General features: G+C 39.2%; 1 protein-coding gene across 2 annotated transcripts; it reads right to left on the bottom strand.

Moving 5' to 3' along the window:
- Positions 1 to 1,316: 1,316 nt before the first annotated feature.
- LOC128025367 (nebulin-related-anchoring protein-like) lies at positions 1,317 to 26,367 on the bottom strand. Of its 2 annotated transcripts, none has more exons than XM_052611653.1 (43): positions 26,104 to 26,367; positions 25,816 to 25,910; positions 25,555 to 25,642; positions 24,355 to 24,459; positions 24,161 to 24,268; positions 23,925 to 24,029; positions 23,074 to 23,181; positions 22,883 to 22,987; positions 22,692 to 22,799; positions 22,497 to 22,604; positions 22,290 to 22,397; positions 21,241 to 21,357; positions 20,567 to 20,671; positions 20,332 to 20,439; positions 19,490 to 19,603; positions 19,194 to 19,292; positions 18,993 to 19,097; positions 18,783 to 18,890; positions 18,591 to 18,698; positions 18,278 to 18,475; positions 18,072 to 18,176; positions 17,793 to 17,891; positions 16,330 to 16,434; positions 16,111 to 16,218; positions 15,680 to 15,991; positions 15,484 to 15,588; positions 14,667 to 14,765; positions 14,417 to 14,521; positions 14,027 to 14,134; positions 13,832 to 13,945; positions 13,520 to 13,717; positions 13,320 to 13,424; positions 12,638 to 12,736; positions 12,450 to 12,554; positions 12,160 to 12,267; positions 11,673 to 11,984; positions 11,482 to 11,586; positions 10,955 to 11,053; positions 10,761 to 10,865; positions 4,957 to 5,064; positions 4,548 to 4,859; positions 4,187 to 4,339; positions 1,317 to 3,311 (listed from the first exon to the last, which is right to left on the bottom strand). In XM_052611653.1, the coding sequence occupies exons 1-43, from the start codon at positions 26,173 to 26,175 to the stop codon at positions 2,964 to 2,966; spliced, it is 5,589 nt and encodes a 1,862-aa protein (XP_052467613.1). In that variant the 5' UTR covers positions 26,176 to 26,367; the 3' UTR covers positions 1,317 to 2,963. The 2 variants fall into 2 exon arrangements, with proteins under 2 accessions (XP_052467613.1, XP_052467614.1); XM_052611654.1 differs by having other exon boundaries at positions 24,161 to 24,265.

The following is a 26,367-nucleotide window of genomic DNA, read 5'->3' as shown; positions in this document are numbered from 1 at the left end:
GGTTCTCAGCTGGTTTTGACAGTTATACTCCAAAATTCTTTAGCATAGAAAAGTTGACAGAACTGTCCTTAAAGGAATAGTTCAACCAATAATGAATATTATGTCGTCATTTACTCTTCCCTCATATTGTTCCAAACTTATATGCATTTCTTTCTTCTGTTAAACACAAAAATGAAGAATGTGGGTAACTAAAACTTTCTGGTAGCCATAACTACCAATAACTGTTTGGATATCAGTATTCATTTTTGGGTGAACTAGTTCAATTCACTGCATAAATTAACTATAAAATATTGTAGAATTTTACTGGACAAACAAGATGGGAAGCGCTTTCTAAATAAATGTTTAATTATTTTGTTAACCTACCTATGCATGGCTGTATGGTACTGTAAGTAACACTTGATTCTGTATTTTTGACATTTTGCATTGTTTTTTCCCCCTCAACCCTATCAGGACAGATCTGTGACCTATTTTCGGGTCGTGACCCACTAATTTCGAACCACCTCTGTAAAAATCACTGGTGTTGCATTACGGTTCTAAGGCAGAGAGCATGTGTTCATTTTTCCATCTACTGATCTAATTCTGTTTGTGCTGCAGCACAGAAGACTCAGGAATTTCCGTATTTTCCATGTGGAAAAGCCGACTCATGAAAGTCAATACTCAAGTGGAATACAACTCATTACGTTGGGCTTACTTTATACAAACCATTTGGCTCTCTTTAAACGGACATGGTTCACTTCAAACTGGACAGAACTGACTGGCCATAATGTCATGTTTTCTGTGTGTCCATTGGTGCCCCACTCACTGGCTGTAGCAAATGCACAGTGTCCAGTATTTTCATTTCAAAATGAGCTTAAAGGTACACTCGAAATTTACAACGTCTGTAAACTATACTCAAAGGGCGATGTTTCCTAAGATCTTTGGCACATTTATGTTCTTTGCAGAACCAAACTAATGACAGAGCCAAGTGGCTGCACTGGTTATGTTATGAATTTAGCAGTTAATCTCCATCACAATCAATTATGAAATGTCCTTTTCAAACTAGTTCTGATTAAGGCTTTTATTTCAGAAGAATTCCAGATATGCCTTTTTGAACTGTTCAAGATAATGCCAACCTTTTTTCAATCACGTTTGGATTAGCAGAATTCAAATACAATCCAGTTCTATGAATTGATGTATTCTTGGACATCATCACACGTGGGCATTTGTACAGCAGTAAGAAGCAAAAGCCCAGTGAAATCCATAAATAATTTGGGTGACAAGGGGGCTTAATTACGGGACTAAGGCTGGACACCAAATTTAACAGAGGAGAGAAATGATGCCTTCACATACAGATGATTTTATTGCCACTTTGAACACAAACCCATTGACTCACAGGTCATTTGACACAGGTCTCTATAGGAAAAAATGGTCACAATACTCAATGTTTTGTCAAGCTCTCTTCTTCCTCAGCAGTGAACTTTTCCTGAGGGAATGACCACATATTTGTCTTTAAAACACTTGAGATGTCATTCCTGCTTTTATATGAATGCAAAATTTGCATTAATTGAAAAAAAAATGTCATAATTAGTCATCCTGTTTGTTTTACCTATCACTGCTCTTGAAGAATAACTGTTAGAAATATGTATTTAGAAAACCCATCTGTTCTAATCCTAAGCGATATACTGTATGAAAATAATCACTTTAATAGACCTTGAAGTTCAAATACACATGTCATACATTATGCAGAAATCTCTTTTTATTCTGTATGCAAAAATTCAGTGGAAATAACGAGACCTATTTTTTCGGTTGAGAGGGTTTTTTCCACATAGATTCCTGTAACCATTTCCAAAAGCCCATGTGCTGAGAACTCAGATGTGAACTTGCATCAGCCTTCACAAGTGTCCCTTTGGGCTGACCATCAACAGTTCCTCCACAACAGTTGTTCAGTACCTCTGCTTTAGGCAAATGGGTCAACACTCACGTTGGGAAAGCAAGAAAATAAACATGATTTATTTCCTTAAACTGATTCAACAATAGTGAAGCCACGCTGAGCAGTTCCTCCATGCTGCTGGAGGAATACTGCTATTTTATAGCTTCTGTGCGGTCCATCCATCCATCCAAATGTCCATCCATCCATTCATCATCTATTGATTGATCAATCATCTGTCTGTCTCTCTAAGTATCTGTCTATCTATCTAGCTATCTATCCATCCATCCCTGTCTGTCTGTCTGCCAAACTAGTTTGTTTTACGAGAAACTATAAGTACATAAAATAAAATAAAACTGTCTATGTCTGCCCTCTAGTGGGAAAGTTTAGTGACATGTTTTGTGAAGGACATTTGAAAACCAAAATACATTTTATTTTCATTTGTCATAATTCAAACATTAACTTACAGATCAGCTATTTAACTCTGCTAGCAGAGTCGTGTTTCTCTCTCATAATGCACAGCTTGATAGACATTATATCCAGTAAGTCAAATATAACTATTTCAGAACCACCAAACACAGTTGTCAAATGCAACAGAGGAACAATTAAATGTTATAAATTTAATCAGACAGTATACAGTTGATTCTTGCTTAGTATATTCTCAGCAGATAAAAAATAAAAGAAAAAAGATATTCCAGCAAATATTTTATCAACTTTTGAAATAGTGTATAGTTAAATATCACTTCTGCAAAATCATGCTCACCTCTATTCTTTACATACACTGTCCATACTTACAGCTTTGTTCGATATCTTCTCAAAACCTTAATAATTAGAACCACATTAATTAAACCATAATAAAATGTCTGAACTTACTTTATCTTCCATGTTCACTTTTCACTTAAAACCATCTTCACATTCACTTTTCACTTACATATTTTATCTAAATAGCCTTCACTGATGGATCAAACAAAAACACATTCAAAGAACACCAGGATCTACATGATGTTCATAAATTTAATAAAATAAAATAAAAATTAAGGAAGACAGAAATGACAGATTACATTGTTTCTGACTTTGCAGCAACTTGATCTGTGATGGCCCGGTTTTCACTCATCTGCTCTGCGGTGGATTCATCAGCATGAGACTGGCTCATAATGGATTTCTTCTTGGTGGACTGGTTGGTGATAGACTGACTTGTGGTTGAGTGGGAAGCAACAGACTGTGACGTGATGGATTTTGTGGTCTTGGCCTGCTTGAATGCGGTGTGAATAGTCTTCTTCCTCTTGACGTGGAGGATCTCCGTCGCATCAGGATTGACTCCTGGCTGCTGGAACTCCTTTGTGGTGTCCGTCTGCTCTGCAGTGGATTGCTGTTGCTCCTGGAACTCCTGCTGTCTCTGGAGCATCTGAGACAGAAGAAATACATTATGAAGGAGAGGAAATAGAGGCAATTTGGTAATGTGGTTAAAATTTCAAATGTACGATGACTTGAAGGCCATAGCCAGCTTAATATGCCTTCTTTGTTTTAGGCAATTTCTAAAGCAGCACGATATGTATCCAAAAGGAAAAGGCAATCCCATAATGCACTATAACGATCTCAGTGAAAAAATCAAAGATGATGAATGAGGTAAAAGAACTCACATTTAAAAATAAACTTTTGAAGTTGGTATGAAACTATTTTCTAATAGAATGTTATAGACGGATATTAGTGTTAACTAAAACTATGAAAAACCATTGATGTTAACTGAAATAAAATATAAATATTAAATGATAAGCGAAATTCTGTCTTGGCAACTAACTGAAACTAAGTTTAAGGTGAAGCAGTAGAATTATCTGGAAATTAATAAAAACAAAAAATTAACTAAAACAAAAATGTAAATAAAAATACATTAATTTATAGATTATTTATAAATGAATTAATAAATTGTTTTTTTAAGTAATAAACATTTCAAACACATGCACAAACATTTTACTAAAATTAAAATTAAAACTGAAAATATAAAAATATATAAAAACCATAGATTTTGTATGCTTAGTGAATTGTGCTGTTAGCTCAGCAACATGCCAACACCAGACTCTATAGAAATCAGCTGTGGATCGCACCACTGGTGCTGTTTGTGTAGCTCGTGGAGTTGCTGGCTAAACAGAGTGTTCCAAATCACTTACTTATGAGGTTCCAACTGCAGTTAGGATACTAAACAAGGCAGCTTACTAGGTATATTAGATTTAGATATATTCAGATAACGTATAATATTTTTTACTGCGTGTAAAGTTGTCTCACCATTAGCTGTTGATACTTGGCGATAGCCTCATCAGTGGTTACTCCTTCAGCAAGGCCCAGTTCTGCTGCACGGCGGGCCATTTCTGCCTTATGAGAGCCCGGTGGGGTCCAGCCCACACCTTTAATCCAGTTCAGATCTGATTTGTATTTCACCTGCAACCACAGAGTAAGGCCCATTAAACCTGGCTACATGATGACGACTATAAGAACAATTCCTGTGTCAAAGGAGTTATTTATTGTCACTGCAATATCATATTTTCAAATGGCTGAGAATTTCTCCACTCATTTCGTCAGACACACTAGAATGGCATCAATACAGTTTGTCATAAATCATTGAATAATCCCAAAACTCAGTTCTCACATCACTCTGCAGCTGATAGGCTTGTTTAGCGTGTCTGACATTGAGCTGATTAGAATCACAGGTGTAGTCATGAAGATGCTGGCGATAGTTGAGGTTGCTGAGCTGAGCCTGGCTCTTCTTAGCATGCAGGAACTCAGGCTGGTCGCCATGGATCTTAAACTGAGAGCGTGTCTCCTGGGACTGCTTCTTGTACTCGTTGTTACTCTGGAGCTTCCCTACAGCCAGTGAGTGTCTGATCTTGGGGTCGTCCTCAACGCTGAGGAGGCCCACCTGGTGGCCTTTCCCTTTGACATATGCCTCCTTGTAGTGGAACTGAGAAGGAATTGTACAACATATATTAAAATATAATTCCAAAGCTGGGTTTTACTTGAGAAAATAGCTCACAGTTTGGCAAACATCACTGACTTACATCACTGGCGATTTCTCTGGAGGCCTTGGCTGTCTGGAAGGGAATGGCATCTAACCTGAGGTCGTAACCTGCAGACTTTACCTGCTCACCTGATTTTTTGTACACTTTCTGCAAAATGAAAGAGAAAAAGGAACAAAGATGATGTTAAAGGATGTACCCTACCAATCAAAAAAAGTTGGAATTTTCAATGTTATTATCAAAGAAAACAAGTTTTTGCTACTTAAATATTATTATTTTTTTTATTTTTGAAGGATCATTTGGCACTGAAGAGTAAAGCCCTCTGAAACTGCCATCAAAAAATATATTATATTTTAATATAGTTAGTTAGTATATATATATATATATATATATATATATATATATTTTTTTTTTTTTTTTTTGCTACCTTTAACTGTCACGGTAGGAAATCCAGTGTTTCCTCCGTGTCATGTTTTGTTATTGTTTTTGTACTTACGTTGTCTCCATGTGCTCGTTTAGTTGATTGTCATCACCTGGGTGTTGATTGTCTCGCTCCAGCTGATCGTCATCATACCTCTGCTACTTATACTCACCTCGCTCTCTCTCTGTTGTCAGATCCTCTCTTATGTCTCCATGCACTAGCTGGATTATCGTCTTCCGTGTTTGTGTGCTGGTTTGGATTCGTGTTGTCGTCCGCGTGTCAGTGTTCCGGTCTGTTCCTGGTTCCAACCATTGACCACCTTCACCTGCACCGCTGACTTCACCATCCCGCTCTTCTCACGCCACCGTAGACCTTCCTTGCCATTGCCAACACTCTGGACACTCTTTATCAATAAACTACATCTGATTGCCTGCAATTGCTTCCTCCTCTTTTATCTGTCGTTACAGAAGGATCTGACCATCATGGAAGCAGCAGGCGATCGCTCCCCATCTCATCTCGAAGAATTTCTGCAACGAGCTGTGGGTCGTATGGATCGCCAAGACAAGGCGATAGATGAGATGGGTCGAGCCTTCCAAGCAATGGTGACGAAGGTGTCCGAGCTCGTTCTCCAGACGCAACAACAACAACAATCGTCACTCGCTGCGCCTCCCACGCCACCCACACCGCCGATCGTCTCCGGGGGGATTTCCCAGCCCGAACCACGCCTCCCCATCCCGGAGAAATATGCGGGTGAGCCAGAGTTCTGCCGATCTTTTCTGTCTCATTGTTCTCTGCACTTCGCCCTGCAGCCCCGCACGTTCTACACCGAGGAAATGAAGGTGGCATTCGCCTTATCTCTACTTACGGGAAGGGCTGCCCTCTGGGGGACGGCGGTGTGGGAGAACCAAGACAGCTGCTGTGCCTCGTTCCACGCACTTTCGGAAGAGATGAGACGGGTCTTCGACCGCTCCGCCGCCGGGAGGGAAGCGGCTTGGCTTCTCACGGACCTACGTCAGGGGGAAAGGTCCGTTTCCGATTATTCGATTGAGTTCCGCACCCTGGCGGCGGAGTGTAAGTGGAACGAGGAGGCGCAGTGGGATCACTTCCTGCATGGGTTGGCTGACCGCATCCAACAGGAGATCCGCGCCGTCGAGCTCCCCACTTCTCTCAACAGTCTGATTGACCTAACCATCAGAGTGGAGAATCGACTCGATCAAGCCACCAGACGGAGGGGGAGAGCAGTTCTCGCGAACAGACCGGAGGCTCAGTATCAGCGCTCAGATGTTGCGGTCAGCCCACCGGGAGATCTTGAACCCATGCAGGTGGGGCGAGCTCGGCTCTCCCGGGAGGAGAGGATCAGGCGGAGATCCCTGGGACTATGTTTATACTGCGGCAGTCAAGAACATCACATCCAGCGTTGTCCGGTAAAAGACCAAGCCCGATAGTAAGACGGAGGCTACTATCGGGTGGGATCTCTGCCAGAAAGACCTCATCTACATCGACACTCCTTCCGGTGAGTCTACGGTGGTCCACCCACGCACTCGAGCATCACGCCTTGTTGGATTCTGGGGCAGAGGGTAATTTCATGGACTTCCAGTTCGCTAGTAAGCTTAACATTCCTCTCACCTCCCTCAAACACCCCATTGCACCCTTTGCTCTCAATGGACACAGACTACCAGTCATCACTCAGACCACCTTACCTGTTTCCCTCACCACATCTGGCAATCATACTGAGGAGATATCATTTTACATTACGGACTCACCTTCATCCCCCATCGTTCTCGGTCACACCTGGCTTCAGAAACACAACCCCAGCATCAATTGGCGCCTTGGATCTGTGGTTAGCTGGAGCGAGGAATGTCATTTGTCTTGTCTTTTGTCTGCTGGTGTTAATGTTTCTGAGTCTGTGTTTCAGGGGGAAGCAGTGGATTTGGCTAGCGTGCCCGCGGAGTACCACGACCTGAAGGAGGTGTTCAGTAAGTCTCGTGCTGATTCTCTTCCTCCTCATCGTCCCTATGACTGTGCGATAGAGTTATTGCCAGGTACTTCTCCGCCTAAGGGCAAGTTATATTCTTTGTCTGTTCCAGAGACGGCGGCCATGGAGAAATATATATCCAGTTCTCTAGCAACGGGGTTTATCCGCCCTTCCTCTTCTCCAGCGGGGGCGGGGTTCTTTTTTGTGGGAAAGAAGGACGGATCCTTGCGACCTTGCATTGACTACCGAGGGCTGAACAACATAACGGTAAAGAATACCTATCCTTTGCCGCTTATGTCTTCAGCTTTTGAGAGGTTGCAGGGAGCGTCCGTTTTCACTAAATTGGACTTACGTAATGCTTATCATTTGGTCCGCATCAGGGAGGGGGATGAGTGGAAGACTGCCTTTAACACCCCTAGAGGCCATTTTGAGTACTGCGTTATGCCGTTCGGGCTAACCAACTCGCCGGCAGTCTTTCAAGCACTCGTCAATGACGTGTTGCGAGACATGGTCGATCTGTTCATATATGTTTACCTGGATGACATATTGATCTTTTCTTCGTCTCTCCAGGAACACGTGCAACACGTACGACGAGTGCTTCTGCGGTTGCTAGAGAATGGATTGTTTGTCAAGGCGGAGAAATGCGTTTTTCATGCACAGTCTGTTTCTTTTCTAGGACACATCATTTCGACTGAGGGTGTTCGCATGGATCCTGAGAAGGTTAAGGCTGTGGTAAATTGGCCATCCCCAGAGTCTCGCAAGGCCCTGCAGAGATTTCTGGGGTTCGCCAATTTTTACCGGCGTTTCATTCGCAATTTCAGCCAACTAGCCACTCCTCTGACCGCCTTGACCTCCCCTAGTTTGACGTTCAGGTGGTCAGACGCAGCTGAGGCTGCGTTTGCCAAACTGAAAAGCTGCTTTGTTTCAGCTCCCATTCTCGTCACCCCTGATCGCTCACGTCAATTCATAGTGGAGGTCGACGCGTCAGAGGTGGGGGTAGGAGCAGTGTTATCCCAACGCGCATCCTCAGACGGAAAGGTGCATCCGTGCGCGTATTATTCTCACCGTTTATCTCCTGCAGAAGTTAATTATGACATTGGCAATCGAGAGTTGTTGGCAGTCAAACTTGCACTGGAAGAATGGCGTCACTGGCTTGAAGGGTCGGGTGTACCTTTCATTGTATGGACGGACCATAAGAATCTCGAATACATTAGAACCGCCAAAAGACTTAACTCCAGGCAGGCTCGGTGGGCATTGTTTTTCGGTCGTTTCGATTTTACACTTTCTTACCGGCCGGGTTCCAAAAACATCAAACCCGATGCTTTATCCCGTCTTTTTGAGCGTTCCGATCGTACTGCTACTCCCGAGCCCATTTTACCGGGGACCATCATTATCTCCGCGCTCAGGTGGGAGGTCGAATCGAAGGTGTTGACCGCCTTAGAAGGGGTAACGCCCCCGGCTCGTTGCCCACCGAACCGATTGTTTGTGCCGGAGAGGTTACGGTCAGACGTTCTCCAGTGGGGTCATTGTTCCAGTGTTGCTTGTCACCCAGGGGTTAGTAGAACTAGATTTCTGGTCAAGCAACGATTTTGGTGGCCTGGTATGGCTCGTGACGTCCACGATTTCGTCTTGGCTTGTTCAGTTTGCGCTATTGGTAAGACTTCCAATCGACCTCCAGATGGGTTACTCTTACCGCTGTCTGTCCCTTCAAGACCCTGGTCCCACATTTCGCTAGATTTTATCACCGCCCTCCCGCCCTCTAAAGGCAATACGGTGATTTTAACCGTAGTGGACCGGTTCTCGAAGGCGACTCATTTTATTCCCTTGCCCAAATTACCTTCAGCCAAGGAAACAGCGGTAGCTGTCATTGACCACGTCTTCCGCATACATGGCCTCCCGACAGACGTGGTTTCTGACAGGGGTCCCCAATTTGTGTCCAAATTTTGGCGAGAGTTTTGTAAATTGTTAGGAGCGACTGTTAGTCTTTCTTCCGGGTTCCATCCCCAGAGCAATGGTCAAACCGAACGAGCCAATCAGGATGTCGAGAGGGTTTTGCGATGTTTGGTTTCCAATAATCCTTCGTCCTGGTGTCAGCAACTCTCAGTTGTGGAGTACGCACACAATTCTTTGCCAGTGTCATCTACGGGCATGTCTCCATTTAAGTGTAGTTTAGGGTACCAACCACCTAATTTTGTCAGTACGGAATCCGAGGTTTCGGTCCCCTCCGCACACGCATTAGTCCAGAGGTGTCACCGCACCTGGACCAGAGCTCGCAGAGCTCTGCTCCAGGCTAGGTCGCGCACCAAGGCTAAGGCCGATCGCCACCGGTCGAAGCCTCCCCGTTACGTCGTCGGTCAAAGAGTGTGGCTTTCTACCCAGAATATTCCTATGCGGTCCGTTTCTAACAAACTTGCTCCCAAATTTATTGGCCCGTTTTCTATTACCAAGATCATTAATCCGGTTACCGTGCGTCTTAGCCTTCCTCCGGCGTACAGGAGGATTCATCCCGTGTTCCACGTCTCCAAAATTAAATCGGTGATTTCTTCCCGTCTTAATCCGCCTGCTCCGGTTCCCCCCCCGCCTCGTCTCGTTAATGGGGAAACCACCTATTTGGTTAATCGTATTCTGGACTCTAGACGGAGGGGACGCGGTTTTCAGTACTTGGTGGATTGGGAAGGTTACGGTCCGGAGGAGAGGAGCTGGGTTCCTGCTCGGGACATATTGGATCACCACCTTATAGATGATTACAATCTACAGGTAAAGCAGGCTGGGAACGTCAGGTGACGTCCTAGGGGAGAGGGTACTGTCACGGTAGGAAATCCAGTGTTTCCTCCGTGTCATGTTTTGTTATTGTTTTTGTACTTACGTTGTCTCCATGTGCTCGTTTAGTTGATTGTCATCACCTGGGTGTTGATTGTCTCGCTCCAGCTGATCGTCATCATACCTCTGCTACTTATACTCACCTCGCTCTCTCTCTGTTGTCAGATCCTCTCTTATGTCTCCATGCACTAGCTGGATTATCGTCTTCCGTGTTTGTGTGCTGGTTTGGATTCGTGTTGTCGTCCGCGTGTCAGTGTTCCGGTCTGTTCCTGGTTCCAACCATTGACCACCTTCACCTGCACCGCTGACTTCACCATCCCGCTCTTCTCACGCCACCGTAGACCTTCCTTGCCATTGCCAACACTCTGGACACTCTTTATCAATAAACTACATCTGATTGCCTGCAATTGCTTCCTCCTCTTTTATCTGTCGTTACATTAACATTGAAGCCTTTATGAAAAAACTTTTTACAACAACAAAGCATTTATACATGATAAATCCCTTGTTGTATTGGCTTTGGATAAAAGCGTCTGGCAAATGAATAAATGTAAATTTAAATCTTAAAGATTCCAAACTTAGCATAACAACAGAAATACCTCTTATAAGAATACCAATCAACAGCAGGCTTACATCGCTTATTTGCTGAGCGTTGATCTTTGCTCTGATGAAATCAGGATGATCGAAGGGTAATGTGCATTTGTGCATAGAGTCAGAGTCTCCAGACTTATACATCCTCTGAAACAGGATAAAAGTTTTGTTATTCACTTGACCCAGAACAACCACTGTAAACACACACTGATGAAAGAATGCTGAGTGAAGTTTACCTCACTACAGTGCATGTAGCTGTTCTTTGCGTGAATGATATCAGGTGAATCAGCAACTTGAGTGAACTTCAGACTGTCAGGATGTTGACGATACTTCTTCTACAGAAGGTAACGGTGAAGAAAAGCATGTATTATTAGCCATGATTTTATGCGGTATGATATTATTACAGTATGCTAGCAAAATGATGACTACAAACATGAAACCCCACATTTTATTTCAGTATTTACTTCACAAATACAAATGAAAGAGGTTATTTAAAAGGAAGAAAAAAAAAGTTATCCACTGGTTATCTATTAGTCAGAGTGTGAAAAGTGGTCATTCCATACCAGAATGGATTCAGATCTAAAATAACTAAATAGAAAAGCCTAACTGATGTCAGTATAAAAATAAAGTTGGTTGATTTAGGTTGTATAGGCATTTTTAAATATTGGAATAATGTGCAATGATAAATAATTCACAATAAGACCACGAGCTTGCATTAATCAGACTCAATTTTCAATTCATGTTAAATTTTAATACAACTTACATCACTAATGAGCGCTCCAGCTTTCTTTGCAGACTCCATCTGGGGTGCACCTACTGAGTCCCAGGCCACTCCCTTCATGAAGTTCAGATCTGATTTGTATACATTCTTTGAAAGACAAAGAAGACAAGATTATAGTATTTATGTTATGATGCTTTGCCTTGTCAATTTTCTATTATCTTACTCTTTCTCACCTGGCTCTGCAGGCCATATGCCTTTTTGGCCCACTGCACCTTTATATCATCAGGTAGGACTGTGTAAGAGTGTATGTGAGTCTTGTAATCCTGGTCACTGGCTAAGGCCTGGGCTTTCTTGGCATGAACCAGGTTCATCATGTCTAGAGGCATCTGGTACTGGCCACTAAAAGATGCAGCGCCTTTGCGATAATGCTGGTCGCTCTGCAGACGACCCATCTCTAAGCAGTGCGTTAGATGCGAGTCGTCCTGAACACTGCGAGCTCCGATATGCTTGCCCTTCTCCAATACATGGCTATGCTTGTACTGGACCTACCAAGGTAATAGAGGTGAATATGTGAACTGGATATTTGCGCACATGCAGGAACTGTTGGTCTCCATAAAAACATAGCGGTATGATTGCTTATGTATATTAGTGCATGAGTTTTTCAGAGCTCTATTTGACCATAGATGTTTATGTGTATAAATTTAGAGAGGTTATTCTTACATCACTAGCAATGCTGGTGGAGGCTTTGGCAGCCTGGAAGGGGATATCCTTCATGGTGAGTTTATAACCCAGAGCTCTGAGTGCATGCCATGACTCCTTGTATTTAACCTGAAACAAAACAGAAAATGTTCAAACTTTCTTCTCTAACATCTTGCATGCTGGTTCATTTAAATAACTTCTTCTTTAGAATATCTTTGAAATTAGCTATCAACTTCAGTTTAAAATAGGGGATTTTTTATGATGTAGCAATATCCATATACATGAAAATAGACTTGGAAGGCTCATCTTACATCACTGAAGTTAGCAGCGTTAATCTTGGCCTGGGTGATTTCAGGTCTCTCTGCAGTCATGGTGTAGTTGTGCCTGAAGTTCTCTCCCTTTTCTTTGTACAAGCGCTAAATATCATCAGACCACAAAATATTATAATCCCTTTTTTGCTAGAAATGAAAAAACACAGAAACAATATATGCCTTCTTACCTCATTAGTGATCTTGTTACTGCTTTTAGCATGCACAATATCCTGAGAATCCGTGACAGATGTGTGTTTAAATGAATAGGGCTGCTGGCGATAGTTTTTCTGTTTAGACAAAAGAAATATATAATAAATATATACATGTATTACAAATTTGAAATACAGGATAACATTACAAATGTCTGGAGTCTGTAATATATTTGAAGCTTTTGAAAAAAAAGGTTTTTATGCTCACCAAGGCTGCATTTATTTAATCAAAAATACTAAAACTGGAATATTGTGAAATATTATTGCAATTTAAAAAAGCCATTTTCTATTTTAGTATTTTAAAATGCAATTTATTGATGTGTTGACAATAATTCTTAAGTGTCACATGATCCTTCAGAAATAATTTGCTGTTGTTAAGAAACATTTCTTATTATTATCACTGTTACTTTTTGTCATTTTTGTGAAAACTGTTACATATTTGCTTCCAGTATTCTTGGACTAACTGCAAGCTCAAAAGAACAGCATCAATTCGAAACAGAATTGTTTTTTTTTTGTAACAATGCAAAAGTCTTTACTGTCAACCTTTGATCAGTTTAACATGTCCTTGCTTAATTTATTTTTCAAAAAAAACAAAAAAAAAAACACATCCTGATCCCAAACAGCTGTTTCAATGTGTTAATATATGAATAGCCATTCATACCTCACTAATTAGATCTGTGGCCCGTTTGGATCCCTCAATCTGTAGGGCACCAGTGGCAATCCAGGCTGCACCACGAAGGTAGTTCAGATCAGAGCGGTAGATTTTCTGTTGCATAAATAAAATGTTCAAGAGCATTCAACTTTCAAGAGGCATTACTGTGATTATTAGCAATACTAGTGCTGTATTAAATAAGCCATTACCTCACTCTGCAGTTTATATGCTCTCTTGGCAGCCTGCACTTTCAGGTCGTCAGGCAGTGTTGTATACTTGTGCAATGTAAGTCTGTAGTCCTGATCGCTGACCAGAGACTGAGCCTTCTTAGCGTGGAGCACCTCCAACATATCCATTGGTAGATGGAACTGAGAATGCACCTTAGAAGAGTTCTTTCTGTATTTGAGCTAAGGAAATAAAAGTTGACCAATCACTTGAACATGACCTCTCAAACTTATTTGTGGCACTTCATACAGCAACTCTAAATACTGTAGCCTTGCTCAGTGTGCTGGAATACTCACATCACTCTGTATATCTGTGGCATGCACAGAGTGAGCAATGTTTATGTCATCCTGTAGTCCCTTTAGCCCAATCATCTTCCCTTTTGTCTTCTCAAACTGTGCCTTGTATTTTTGCTGGAGGCAAGCATTTATACAGTTAGACAGACAGGTAACCAAAATAAACTGTAGTTCATCTATTGTTTACAAAATACTCACACCACTGAGGATTTCTGCAGATGATTTGGCTGCTTGGAATGGAATAGCATCCAAGCGCAATTTGTAGCCACCATCTCTGATCTTTCTCCAGGACTTTTTGTAGCATGACTATATAGAAAATAATTCTACTTTTAGTAGAATGTTTAATGTGGAAATTTCACAATTCATTTTTGTGCATGTGTTAACCCTCTCAAGGCAGGCGTTGCAGATTTGCAACAGTAAAGTAACTAAAAACCTTATTACTCCAGATACATATTTTATGAATCTGGAGTACTAAAAACTTTACTATAGGTTACTAAATTTACTAAGTTTCTAAAACTTAATTTGAGCCTGAGAGGGTTTTAAACAGTTTCTGAAACAGCAACGGCAGTGTGTGTAATGGATTTTCACCTCACTGAGGTTCATGGCATTGAGCTTTGCCTGCACATGCTCTGGAATATCTCCAACCAGTGTGTACTTGTGCATTTCGCTCTCTCCTTTCTCTCTGTATAATCTCTGTTAACATCAAAATATGAACATAACATGTTCAGAATCACATACATATGTGCAGAAATTCCTCTGTCTTTTAACAATTGCCCTCCAGTTCACTGAACAGATTTATAGAAAGAATAATTAATATATGTTCAAAATGAAGACGTACGTCAAGAATCAGTTTGCTGCTGATTTTGGCCTGGACCATCTCTGGTGTATCCTCAATGCTGGTGAACTTAAGAGCACTCACATCCTGTCTGTATTTTTTCTGGAACATACACAACACATGACAAAGATTAATATCAACTGTCAATGCTGGGAGATGTAGAGTGTGTTTTGAATTTACTGAACTGTCTCTTCAGTGTACGGCCACCAAGGTCTATCATTTCAAGGACGACGTGGTTCAGTCATTTCATAATACCTTTAAACAGATGTGTAATTGAAATGCTAACCACAGGCATGTGCTTCTCTATTTTAGCAGAGTTGAATATCTATACTCAAAATTAAGTGCATCTAATAATAGTCATGGCTTCTATCCTAAAAGCAGTACTTTTTATCTCCTGGTTTAAATGTATAGGAATATGCTTTATTAAATTAGTAAATAACAAAAAACATTCTTTAGCGATTTCTGAAGGCATAATAACCTAAAAATTTTAAATTGTTGAGAAAATAATTTTTATGTGGTTCTCAGCCATTTTGCTCAGACAAGGATTCTTAATAAGTTACACAAGGTGCTGATGAACTGAAGAAATAGTTCTTTCCTATTCCTACCCCTGCTAAATATAACCTATTACTTAAGCTATTTGCTATGCAAGCATTACATAACTGCTCTTGTTGTTCTTACAGTACATATGTATTTCATTTTCAGAGGGTCCTTCTGATGACCTAAAAATCTGGTGACTCCTCAAGTTTTAGAACTTGACAGATGAAAACCTATGACATTAAGTGTGTATAGTTGGTCATGTTAATGAGAGGTCAATCTGTACCTCGCTGGCTAAATCTGTAGCTTTTCTGGCCTGCTGGACATCAAGGGATCCGGTGGTCTCCCATCCCACCCCTTTCATCCAATTTAGGTCAGAGCGATACTTTTTCTGTGAAGTAAACAAAGTTTTCATTATTATAATTCCAAAATGCATGTTTGTAACTGTTTTGGCTCAACAAGCCATTAAATCGAATGCTTACATCACTCTGTTGGCCGTAGGCTTTCTTGGCCCATTCCACCTTCATATCAGTTGGCAAGAGTGTGTACTTGTGTAAGAAAGTTTTGTAGTTTTTTTCAGTGGCCAGTTCCTGGGCTTTCTTGGCATGGGTGAGGGTCAGCATATCAAGTGAGGTACTGTATTTGGTCTTGGCGTCCTCATACTCTTTCTTGTAGTTGAGGTCACTCTGGAGTTTGGTGGCCTTGGCTGAATGGGCCATCTGAGAATCATCTGACACAGTTTTCACGCCAATCATCTTCCCTTTTGTCATCTCATATTCTTGCTTGTACTTCACCTACATATATGGAATTTCAGCAATGTTACATTCAATAAATAATCACAATACCTGAGATTACAGTGTCTACTTGTGTACCAAGTGAGTCATGTGCATCAGTAGGGTGTCTGGTCACTCACATCACTGGCAAGATCTCTTGTTGTTTTGGCGGCAAGAATTGAAAGTGAGTCCAAGCCTAGTTCAAAACCTTTCTCCCTCTGCTCCTCCCATCTACTCTTATATGCTTTCTGAAAATCACCAATTTGAATGTGTTGATTAAAATCAGGCTGTGGGTTGTTAGTTCAAGTGTAGGTTATTATTGCAACATAAGTAACAGATTCAAGTGATTCAGTTCATACCTCACTGAGAAGCTCTGCATTAGCTTTGGATTGCTTGAAGAGAGGCTCATCTTTGCTTATAGTGTACTGGTGCATTGTCTGTTCAGTGTCCGCTTTGTATGCCAGCTGTGGATGAGAAAAAAAACTGAAAGAGTTGTTACCTGTAGCTGAAGAACCACTTCTCAATATTATTAACTCGTCGTTATCTTTAGGTCACGTCCCAAAACTATTCAAGCTGGCGGTTATTAAGCCTCTTATTAAGAAACCAAAACTAGATCCTAGTGAACTGGCAAATTATAGGCCTATCTAAAATCTTCCATTTATGTCATAAATTTTAGAAAAAGTTGTGTCTGCACAATTGAGCACCTTCATGCACAAAAATGATCTGTATGAAGAATTTCAGTCAGGTTTCAGGCTCCACCATAGCACAGAAACTGCACTTGTTAAAAATACAAAGGACCTGCTTCTTGCATCAGATGATGGGTGCATCTCATTTCTAGTTTTACTTGATCTTAGTTCTGCGTTCGACACCATAGATCATGACATACTCATAGATTGATTACAAAACTATACAGGTATTCAAGGGCAGGCTCTAAGATGGTTTAGATCCTACCTGTCCGATCGCTACCATTTTGTTTACTTAAATGGGGAGTCATCTCATTTATCATCAGTAAAATATGGAGTGCCACAAGGATCCGTCCTAGGTCCCCTTCTATTTTCAATATACATGTTGCCCCTTGGTAATATTATTAGAAAATAAGGAATTAGCTTCCACTGTTATGCTGATGATACTCAGCTATATACTGTATCTCAACGAGACCAGATGAAACCTCCCAAACTCTGGAATAGCCTTCCTGATAATGTTCGGGGTTCAGACACACTCTCTCTGTTTAAATCTAGATTAAAAACGCATCTCTTTCACCAAGCATTTGAATAATGTATCTTAAATTGTGAGTTTAGTTGTATCTGATCAAATGTGCATTCTTATTCTGTAGCTTGGGTTAAACTAATTAATTTTACTTTGTTGGAACAGCAGCTATGCTAATGATGTCTCTATTTGGGATTTACATCCCGTGGTAACTAGGATTTACACAAGCCCCAGTCTGGATCCAGAACACCTGAGAAGAGATGATGCTAACCCTCAGAGGACCTCAGATGATGCTAACCCTGAATCAACAACAGAACTAACAAATATTGCTACAAGTGTGACTGCATCATAATATTAATAATGTTCATCTTCTGGCTGACTACGACTTGTATAAATTTTTCTACAAATCCTGTCATACGTACACAAACTGACAGTCACCACTTATAAGCTATTACTAAATATTGTAGAAACATAATTTTCTGTAAAGTTGCTTTGTAAAGATTTGTATTTTAAAAAGCGCTATACAAATAAACTTGAATTGAATTGAATTGAAAAAAGCAGACCAGTCTAAGACAGGACTTCAGTTAAATGTCCAATCGGATGGATCATATCTTACCCCACTTTGCAGCTCCTGGCTCTTCTTAGCATGTATGATGGAAGGAGTGTCAGCCACTTGTGTGAATTTCACACTGTCTGCCTTCTGGCGATACTTTTGCTGTATAGAGGTGGAAAATGTACAATTAGAGTAAACATGTAAAGTTTGCTAGCCAGCATTGTCTTTCTGTTGAAGACCAAATAAATCTTGGTGGTAAGCTAGTTAAGAAGCCTATGAAAATGCTGGTGAACAGATATGCGAGTCTAATCAGTAGGGAATAAAAATTTTGTAATGACCAACCTCACTGAATTGTTCTCCTGCTTTCTTGGCTTGTTCTACATCCAGGCAGCCATCAACCTCCCATCCGACTCCTTTCATCCAATTCAAGTCTGATCGGTACTGATTCTATAAGAGCCAAATCAAAAAACCATATAGAATGTTTAAAGGTATACTATTTGTATCATTCTACTCTGGTCTTGCAAATAGACATGCTTTCTTCCTCTTACATCACTCTGCAGTTGGTAGGCTTTCTTAGCTTGCTGTACTTTCATGTCGTCAGGCAGGACGGTATAATCGTGTAACTTCTTCCTGTAGTCCAAATCACTGGCCAGGGCCTGAGCCTTCTTAGCATGACTCAGATTCACCATGTCCAGAGATAGGTGACACTTGGATTGAGTCTCCTTAGAATTCTTTTTATAAGCAACCTATAGCAAGAAATTTGATTTGTGTATTTTGTTCGGGCATCTGAAGAATCTCAGATTATGCACTCATGTTAATGGGAAAAACACAATTAACCTGATTTGGGGTACTCAGGCTTACCTCACTGCTAAGCTTGGATGCCTGAAGGGAGTGCATTGTTTTTGAGTCACTTACATCCATTCCAATGGCTTTGTCTTTGTTTTTTGTAAATGCTTCCTTATACTTGATCTGTACAACCCAAGAGGTCAAATCAACCCAAGGAAGCAAATTTTAACGACGTTTACATTTAAACATTGAACGTTTGATTCTTACATCACTAGCCAGGTCTTGAGAGGCTTTGGTAGCTTTGAGTGTCAGTGTGTCTAAGCCGATGTCACATCCTTTGGATTTGATCTTCTCCCAGTTCTCTTTGTATTTGATCTGTGAAAGTCCAGACAATACTTAACAACAAAATCAACGCCTGTGAACTATATATATGGATGACAAACAATGTGGCTCTGTAATGTGTGAGTATAGGCTTACATCACTGGCGAGTTCTGTATTGGCTTTGGCCTTTTTAAGTTGTGGTGTATCTTGAGATAATGTGTACTGCATCTTTGTCTTCTCATAGTTGGCTTTGTAGTTCAGCTTGAATGAGAGATTATATGTGATGAGTTAAATGAAATAAGATAAGTTATGTTAAATTCACTTGAACTCTCAATGACAAGGACAATTTATGCTTACATTGCTGAGCTGATGGGCATTGATTCTGGCTTGCACAATTTCAGGGGTGTCTGTAACCTGTCTGAATTTCAGCTTGTCGATATGCTGTCTGTAGTTTTTCTGTGTGGGGAAAAAGGACATCCATTTACAGTACAGTAGATTAGCTTGCATGTTTACAAAATTAAGCTAATTTGTAAGGCTAAAGCAGCACTATTCAAGCAAATCAGCATGGAATAATAACTGAAAGACAAGTTCTAAGCAGAATAGCCAATACATGAAGTTCAGGTTTATAGTCACAATAAGAATGATAGATTTACATCTTTGAGCGGCTCCAGTTTCTTCTGTGACTGATAGGATGGAGTGATGGTGGCTGGATAGTTGTACTCACTCTGCACATGCTTCTCCTGCTCATATTCTGATTTGTAGGCAATCTGAAATCAGATGGTATTGCAGAATATGTAAACAATACGAATTATGCCTAAAATAAAACATATATATATATATATATATATATATATGTATATATATATATATATATATATATATATATATATATATATATATATATATATATATATATATATATATATATATATATATATATATATAAACATACATTGGGGCTGGTAAGATTTTATTCAATGTTTTTGAAAGAAGTCTCTTAAACTCACCAAGGCTGCATTTATTTGATGAAAATAGAGTAAAATTGTGAATTACAATTTAATATAGCCATTTTCTATTCTTATATATTTTTTAGATGCATTTTGTTCCTGTGATGGCAGAGCTGATTTTCAGCAGTATTACTCCAGTATTTAGTGTCACATGATCATTCACAAATAATTATTATATGCTGGTACTCAAGTAACATTTCTTTTTAAGAACAATGTTTAAATATTAATATTTTCCATTAGTAATTTCATGGAAAACATGATATTTATATATTTTTTCAGAACTATTTTGATGGATAGATATTTTTAGGAAAATACTACTTTTTTTTTTTTTTTTTTTTTTTTATGTATCTAAAAATCTTTGTCTATATTTCAAAATTGTACAAATGTTAATTCTATTATGGATTCTACAAACTTAATGCAATAAAACATGAAAAAATATATATGTACCGGTATAAGGTAATATGTTCAGAAAATGGCTTTTGTCTTACATCACTGGCAAGCTTTCTGACATTCATGGCATGCATGGTCTTCTTGTCGATGCCACCATCCTCATAGTGCCCCTTCATTTGATTGGTGTAATTCTCCTTGTATTTATTCTGCAATAACAAGAGTAAATGGGCTTGATTATGACTGCACACAAGTGCCCAGCACAACAACACCTTAAATATAGTGTATGCTGTCATTCTTTGTATATAGCAGTCATATCACTGATGGGGCACTCACATCACTGGTATACTTGGCAATCTTTGACACATTCTTGAACTGTGGCGTCTCACAGTAGTTCATGCTGTGGCTTTTGGTGGTTTCATGGTCCTTCTTGTATTCAACCTGTATAACAGGAGGATGTCTGTGTCACATAAGCAATGATGTTATGGAATTTTGAGTCACACAAGTTCACTTGTGGTGAACTTTATGCTCAGCATACAGAAATCCATGTGCCCTTTTGACATTTGTTGTAAATCAGGGTAGTATGAGGATGCAGTGTTGTTTATAGCATCATCAGGTATACGCTGTGGCATGTAGATCTACTAGACAAGTGAGAGGGTGAAAATAGAATGACAATGTGGCCTCTGGACTTATGTGTAGTCTTTGTTTATATATGTGGGTGGCTGGGATGTGGAAAAAGCAGGTGTGGAGACGTTATGTCTGACTGAGCCGATGACAGATGAGTTTCCTTATCCTCTCTTTCTCTTTTTGCACTTGTGCATCCCAAAATGCACTCAGGAAGTCATATTACAAATCTTCAGCTAACTAATCAATGTCATTTCTAAATTTGTTTAATGGGCAAAAGTAAATAAAAGTCTCTTAAAATTAAAATACCCTTCTTTAATCCTGCAAAGATGAGCCTCTCTTCTGTACCTGATGTAGGCAATGGACCAATGGCATAAATCACTCACCCCGCTCACAAGCTTGTTGATTTTGCTTGCACAGTTTAGAGACAAGTTGTCGTCAGTGTTTAGAGTGTTATATGCAGAAGATCCCTTCATCTTGTTGAAATCCTTCTTATATTTCAGCTGCAGGTTAAACACGGAGAGAGGGGAATGAGAAAAAGGTGTTCAAACACAAGAATACCAGAAAGATCTCAATCTACTGTAAAATATGTCTGATCTGTCAGGAAGAATTCCTGTGACATGAGAGAACATACACAATCAGTCATTTAGACAGTCAGTGTGTCTAAATATGTCCTTTTGATGCCCCTAGAGTGACAACATTGGATTGTTGGTGCAGTCATGGGAGAAATTTGACAAATTCCACTTAGTGATGACATGCCAAGGTGAGAAAACATTAACTGGGATCAGTGTTGTTTTGGTATTATTAATATTTAGAATTTGCTTGTATTTTTTATTTTTTCATTTCTTATTAAATTAAAATTACAATTTAAAACAAAATTACTCAAAATTTATATTATATATTTCCAGTTAGTAATTTTAGTGCTTTAACTTAAACTTATTTCAGTTAATTACTAATATATATATATATATATATATATATATATATATATATATATATATATATATATATATATATATATATATATATATATATATATATATATATATATATAATTTTTTTTATTTAAGCTTTTTTTATTTCACTTAATGGTAATAATTTTCATTTTATTTAACCTTTACTTTGGCTACAGGCCACATTTTTTTCTGCTTTCATGTTCATTTTAGTTAAAGGTGTTGTGTTTTCGTCATTTTTATTAGCTGTTGTTGTCTATAAATGTCTATATAGTTTATATTAATTATTATTTCAGTTTTAGTTATTTTAGTACATCAAGTTTAACAAAATAAAAACAAAAATGTATGGTCTTCTTTTAAGTTTTAGTTTACTAACTAACCCTGAACCCTGACTTGGACGGAACTGGTGTATTTCCGAATGTGAAAAGTGGAACATCTAAAATGACAGACCACTTCAGCAGTGATGATGCAGTGATACTCACATCACTGGCCATGTCATGGGCTTTCTTGGCCATCTGGTATCCAGGGGTAATCATAGCGGGGAAGCTGCCCTTGCCCTTTTGCTGTTCATATTCCTCAGTATAGGCATGCTAAAGGAATTAAAGACATTCAGTATAACCATGTGCGAGGATGTAACCACATAGGATGTAAAGCAAAGGCACTGTATGCACAAAAGAACACTGTGTCACCTGACTGAAGTGTTCTGCATTCTCTTTGGCCAATGCAAACTCTGCAGAACTGGCATCAGTGCTGGTCGTGCCCTTAATCTCTTGCTCATATTTCTGTTGATATTTCACCTGCACAAAAAAAAAAAAAAAACAGCTTACAACTGGCATGCACATGCAGATGACATCCAGTTGTAATTTACACATTTGGACACTTACTTTGCTGGCCATCTCGCCTGCTTTTTTGGCCACCTGGTATCCAGGAGTGAAGTGGGCAGGAAAACTGCCTTTGCCCCTCTGCTGTTCATATTCCTCATTGTAGACATACTGTTTTTATGGAAGGAGGTGCAAAACTAAGACATATGGACAATATTAAGCCACAAAGACATTTCTAAATTCTATTCACTTACATCACTGACAATCTTCCCTTGATGTTTAGCTAGAAGTACATCAGGAGCATCTGTCACAGTGGTGTACTTTGACATTCGTTCCTCGTGGCCTTTTTTATACTCCAACTGAAGAAAAAAGAACAGAATAATTAACTTGAAAAGCATCTGGTAGGACAGAAAATTGACTTTTTGCAACTATAGACTTTACTTACATTGCTAGCCAGTGTATTGGCTTTCTTTGCCATTTCATATCCCGGCGTGATCATAGCTGGGAAACTACCCTTTCCTTTAGCCTGCTCATATTCTTCTGTGTATCTCACCTTTGAATACACATATAACATCACAGACAAGAAACACAATTTGTGCAATGACTAATCACATAAACAGGGGTAAGAGCAAGGCCACCAGATGACTCTGTGTGAACATATGTCCTGGAAAAGTCCTGGCTGGGAATTTGTAATTGCCTAAAATGTCCTGGTTTTGGCTTTTGGTCACGATTGGTTGATTATGTACAATGCATGCACATTATTTGTCAACCTACTTTTCAGTCAATATCTTCAGCAGGGATGAAAACAATAGGAAAACAAAGCCCAAACCCAAATATTTTATGCAATTTAGAAATCCCAGCCAGAACATGTCCGGGGACAAAGAGGATGTATGGTCACCCTACTCAATCGCTTCTATATTTGTCTTCAGAGGCCGGTGTATGGAAATTGTTAAAAAATTAAGCACAAAATCTTGAGGAAATGTCACTCAACAGTACAAAGTAATACTGATAGGTTCAACTTTCACACTAAAGCTTGTGTAACTCATTATTAAAATGTTACTGTATGTTTTAAAATAATATAATAAAATGTTTTATTTACTCCTATATTATACAACTATACTATAATATAAAAAATACTTGTGGTCAACAGTTAGAAATATGACAAAGATTTTTCTACCCCCACACTTTTATATGAGAGAATACTATATCAGAAAAAGTATAAAGATTCTAGGATTTTTAAAACCATGCATGCCATTTCAGTCAGAAAGGTCGCTCGGAAAAAAAATGTATCCTTACATCACTGGCCAGTGAGACTCCAGTCTTGGCATGTAACATCTCAGGTGTGTCGGCTACAGAGGTAAACTGCGTCACACGAGTTTCATGGCCTCGTTTATATTCCACCTGCAGCCCAAATTGCCACGTCAGGTCACTCTTTGTTACACATCATCATAATTTATCCATTTATTGGCATAGCAAAATAGCAAGAACCTCATTTTTTCATTTGTTCATTGAGTCTGAATCAGATAACTCACGTCACTAATGGTCTTCTGTGCCTGGGTCACACGAACAATTTCCTGGCTGCTAACGCTGCCCGAGTAAATTGATTGTTGGCCTACAAATTCAGTTTGGTAGCCTTGCTGCTTTCAGAAAGATTAAAAACAGTCACATGTTAATAAAATAGTCCACAGCTAAACTTTTTTTGGTACTATTTCCTTTGGCTCCTCACCTGACTGACAAGCTGGCTGGCCTTACGAGCTTGCTCGAGTTCCTTTGATCTCATGTCATAGTGGAACGTAGACATGAAACGCTCCCCTTCTTCTCTATATCTATTCTAAAAACCACAGAGATATAAGAAGAGAAATGATAGTGAGCTTCCTATTAGCACAATAGTAAATTACAATTTGATTCCTGATGTATGAAGAATGATGGAATATCACAAACTATTAAAGGTCACATTCAAAGACATGCAACATCAGTGATGCTATTGAGTGCTATTTTTACACACCGTCTTTATGTAATTTTTCAGGGAAGAAATAAAATTATACACGTGAAATGCACATATGGCGGTCTGCCTTCTGTCAGTCTGCATTAAGTACACTCTAGAGACCAATGACAGACAGGGGCAGGTGGGGGTCCCACTGAGAGAGATTCAGAGAAAGGGAGGGAGCGAAAGGAAGCAAGAAAAGAGAGGTGGCCCGTGTGGTATAAATTTAAACAGCAAATACATAAAGAAGGCCAGAGAAGTATCATGTCACACCACAGAAATAACTGGAGAGATGCAGTTCTCATTCCAAACCTGTAGAGTCACCAGGGCCTTTGAGCTCTCCTAAAAACAGACCTTTAACCCAGCTCATATAGGGAGTATTACAAGCAAAACGACCTATATTCAATTCTTTAAATACTTTTGCTTGTAAAACAGTTATCAATAAAACAGTAAAAACACTGACAGCAGTTCAGCAGCAGGATGAAACACTAAAAACACTAAAAAGTGTTCTTGAATCTGGAAGATTAAAAAAAAAATTTTTATGTAAGTTATTTAAAAATATTTTACTTTCCGCATACCTGTGTTTGAAAGCAGTTCATGACCTCAAAATAGAATATTTTTGAATCTCCATGAGTAAACTAACAAAATAACTTCAACTTAGTAAACTGACAAGATATATTAAACTCAGATGTTAATATATATTTTATTTATATAATAGGGTAAGAAGCCATGTACAGTCAACTGGTCAGAACTTCACACTTGTAAAAACTCTCAAATAATGTTACATAAAACCAAAATATGACTTGAATTTTGATCAAATTATGTTTTTATAGCCTCCACTATTAAAAATGGTGTACTAAGTTTAATTACTATAGTACTTTGCCAGATGTACAGTAAGTTTGGTTGTATTTTGTGGTGTCTGTGACATAAACAAAACCTCACCTCACTGACTGCCTCAGATTGCTTCTTGGCATTGATGTTGACAGGGGTCTCATAAACACTTGTGAATGTGTTGTTCTTTGGATTATGCCTATGAGATATAAGAGATATAATTAATAATAATATTTAACACATTTAATGACCAAACTATGTAGTGAATACAAATTATGCCTTTAGTCATGAAGCAATGGAAAATAATGCTGAATTATTAACTCTTACTGAAAAAAATGATATATTTAAGCATAAAATCATTCAAAAACTTACACTTGGCAGTACGGCCTTTTCTGATGGCTAACAAAATTATTGGCAGTCAGTACCATTTTACAGACCTCACAGTGAAAACATGCTTTGTGCCAATTCTGAAAGAGAAAAAGAGACACATGCAGAGTGGGAGAAAATGAACATGCGTATCTTAAAAATGACTGAATCCAATTCCTTCTCCTGAAATCTGACCATCTTAATTGGTCTTGCTTACATCATAGAAAGTGTATGACTTTCTATGGACTATAATTTTAATTTGTAAGATTTTTGACACAAGTCATAAAGACTTACCTGACCAATAAGATTGACCTTCTCCGCTGGGTACAACACAAACCCACACCTGGCACACTTTTGAACATTCATATTTGTATCAAATTAAAATGGCAACTCCAGAGAGAAATAAAACAACTTGTACAAATAGTCAGTACAGGAAAGTAAGGCGTCCCAGACAGTCTCTTGTTCCCAATTGTGTCTCAGTCTCTGTCCTGTGTTAAACTTAGATCTGCTCTTTAACTGAGACCCTGTCTAATACATGTCGGTGGGTGCAGAGTTCCT

The sequence above is a fragment of the Carassius gibelio genome, chromosome A12, assembly GCF_023724105.1.
Source record: "Carassius gibelio isolate Cgi1373 ecotype wild population from Czech Republic chromosome A12, carGib1.2-hapl.c, whole genome shotgun sequence".
NCBI lineage: Eukaryota > Metazoa > Chordata > Actinopteri > Cypriniformes > Cyprinidae > Carassius > Carassius gibelio.
Note: the sequence above shows the minus strand (reverse complement) of the source record. Positions and strands in the feature narration are given on the sequence as shown.

Excerpts from the sequence above, each read along its gene's own strand:
- LOC128025367 (XM_052611653.1), bottom strand. The coding sequence starts at position 26,175 with ATGAATGTTCAAAAGTGTGCCAGGTGTGGGTTTGTGTTGTACCCAGCG. Across the intron at positions 24,030-24,160 it reads CACAGAAGACCATTAGTGAC|GTGGAATATAAACGAGGCCA; the intron begins GTGAGTTATCTG and ends TTTGGGCTGCAG. Across the intron at positions 14,766-15,483 it reads CTACAGATTTAGCCAGCGAG|AAAAAATACAGACAGGATGT; the intron begins GTACAGATTGAC and ends TGTATGTTCCAG.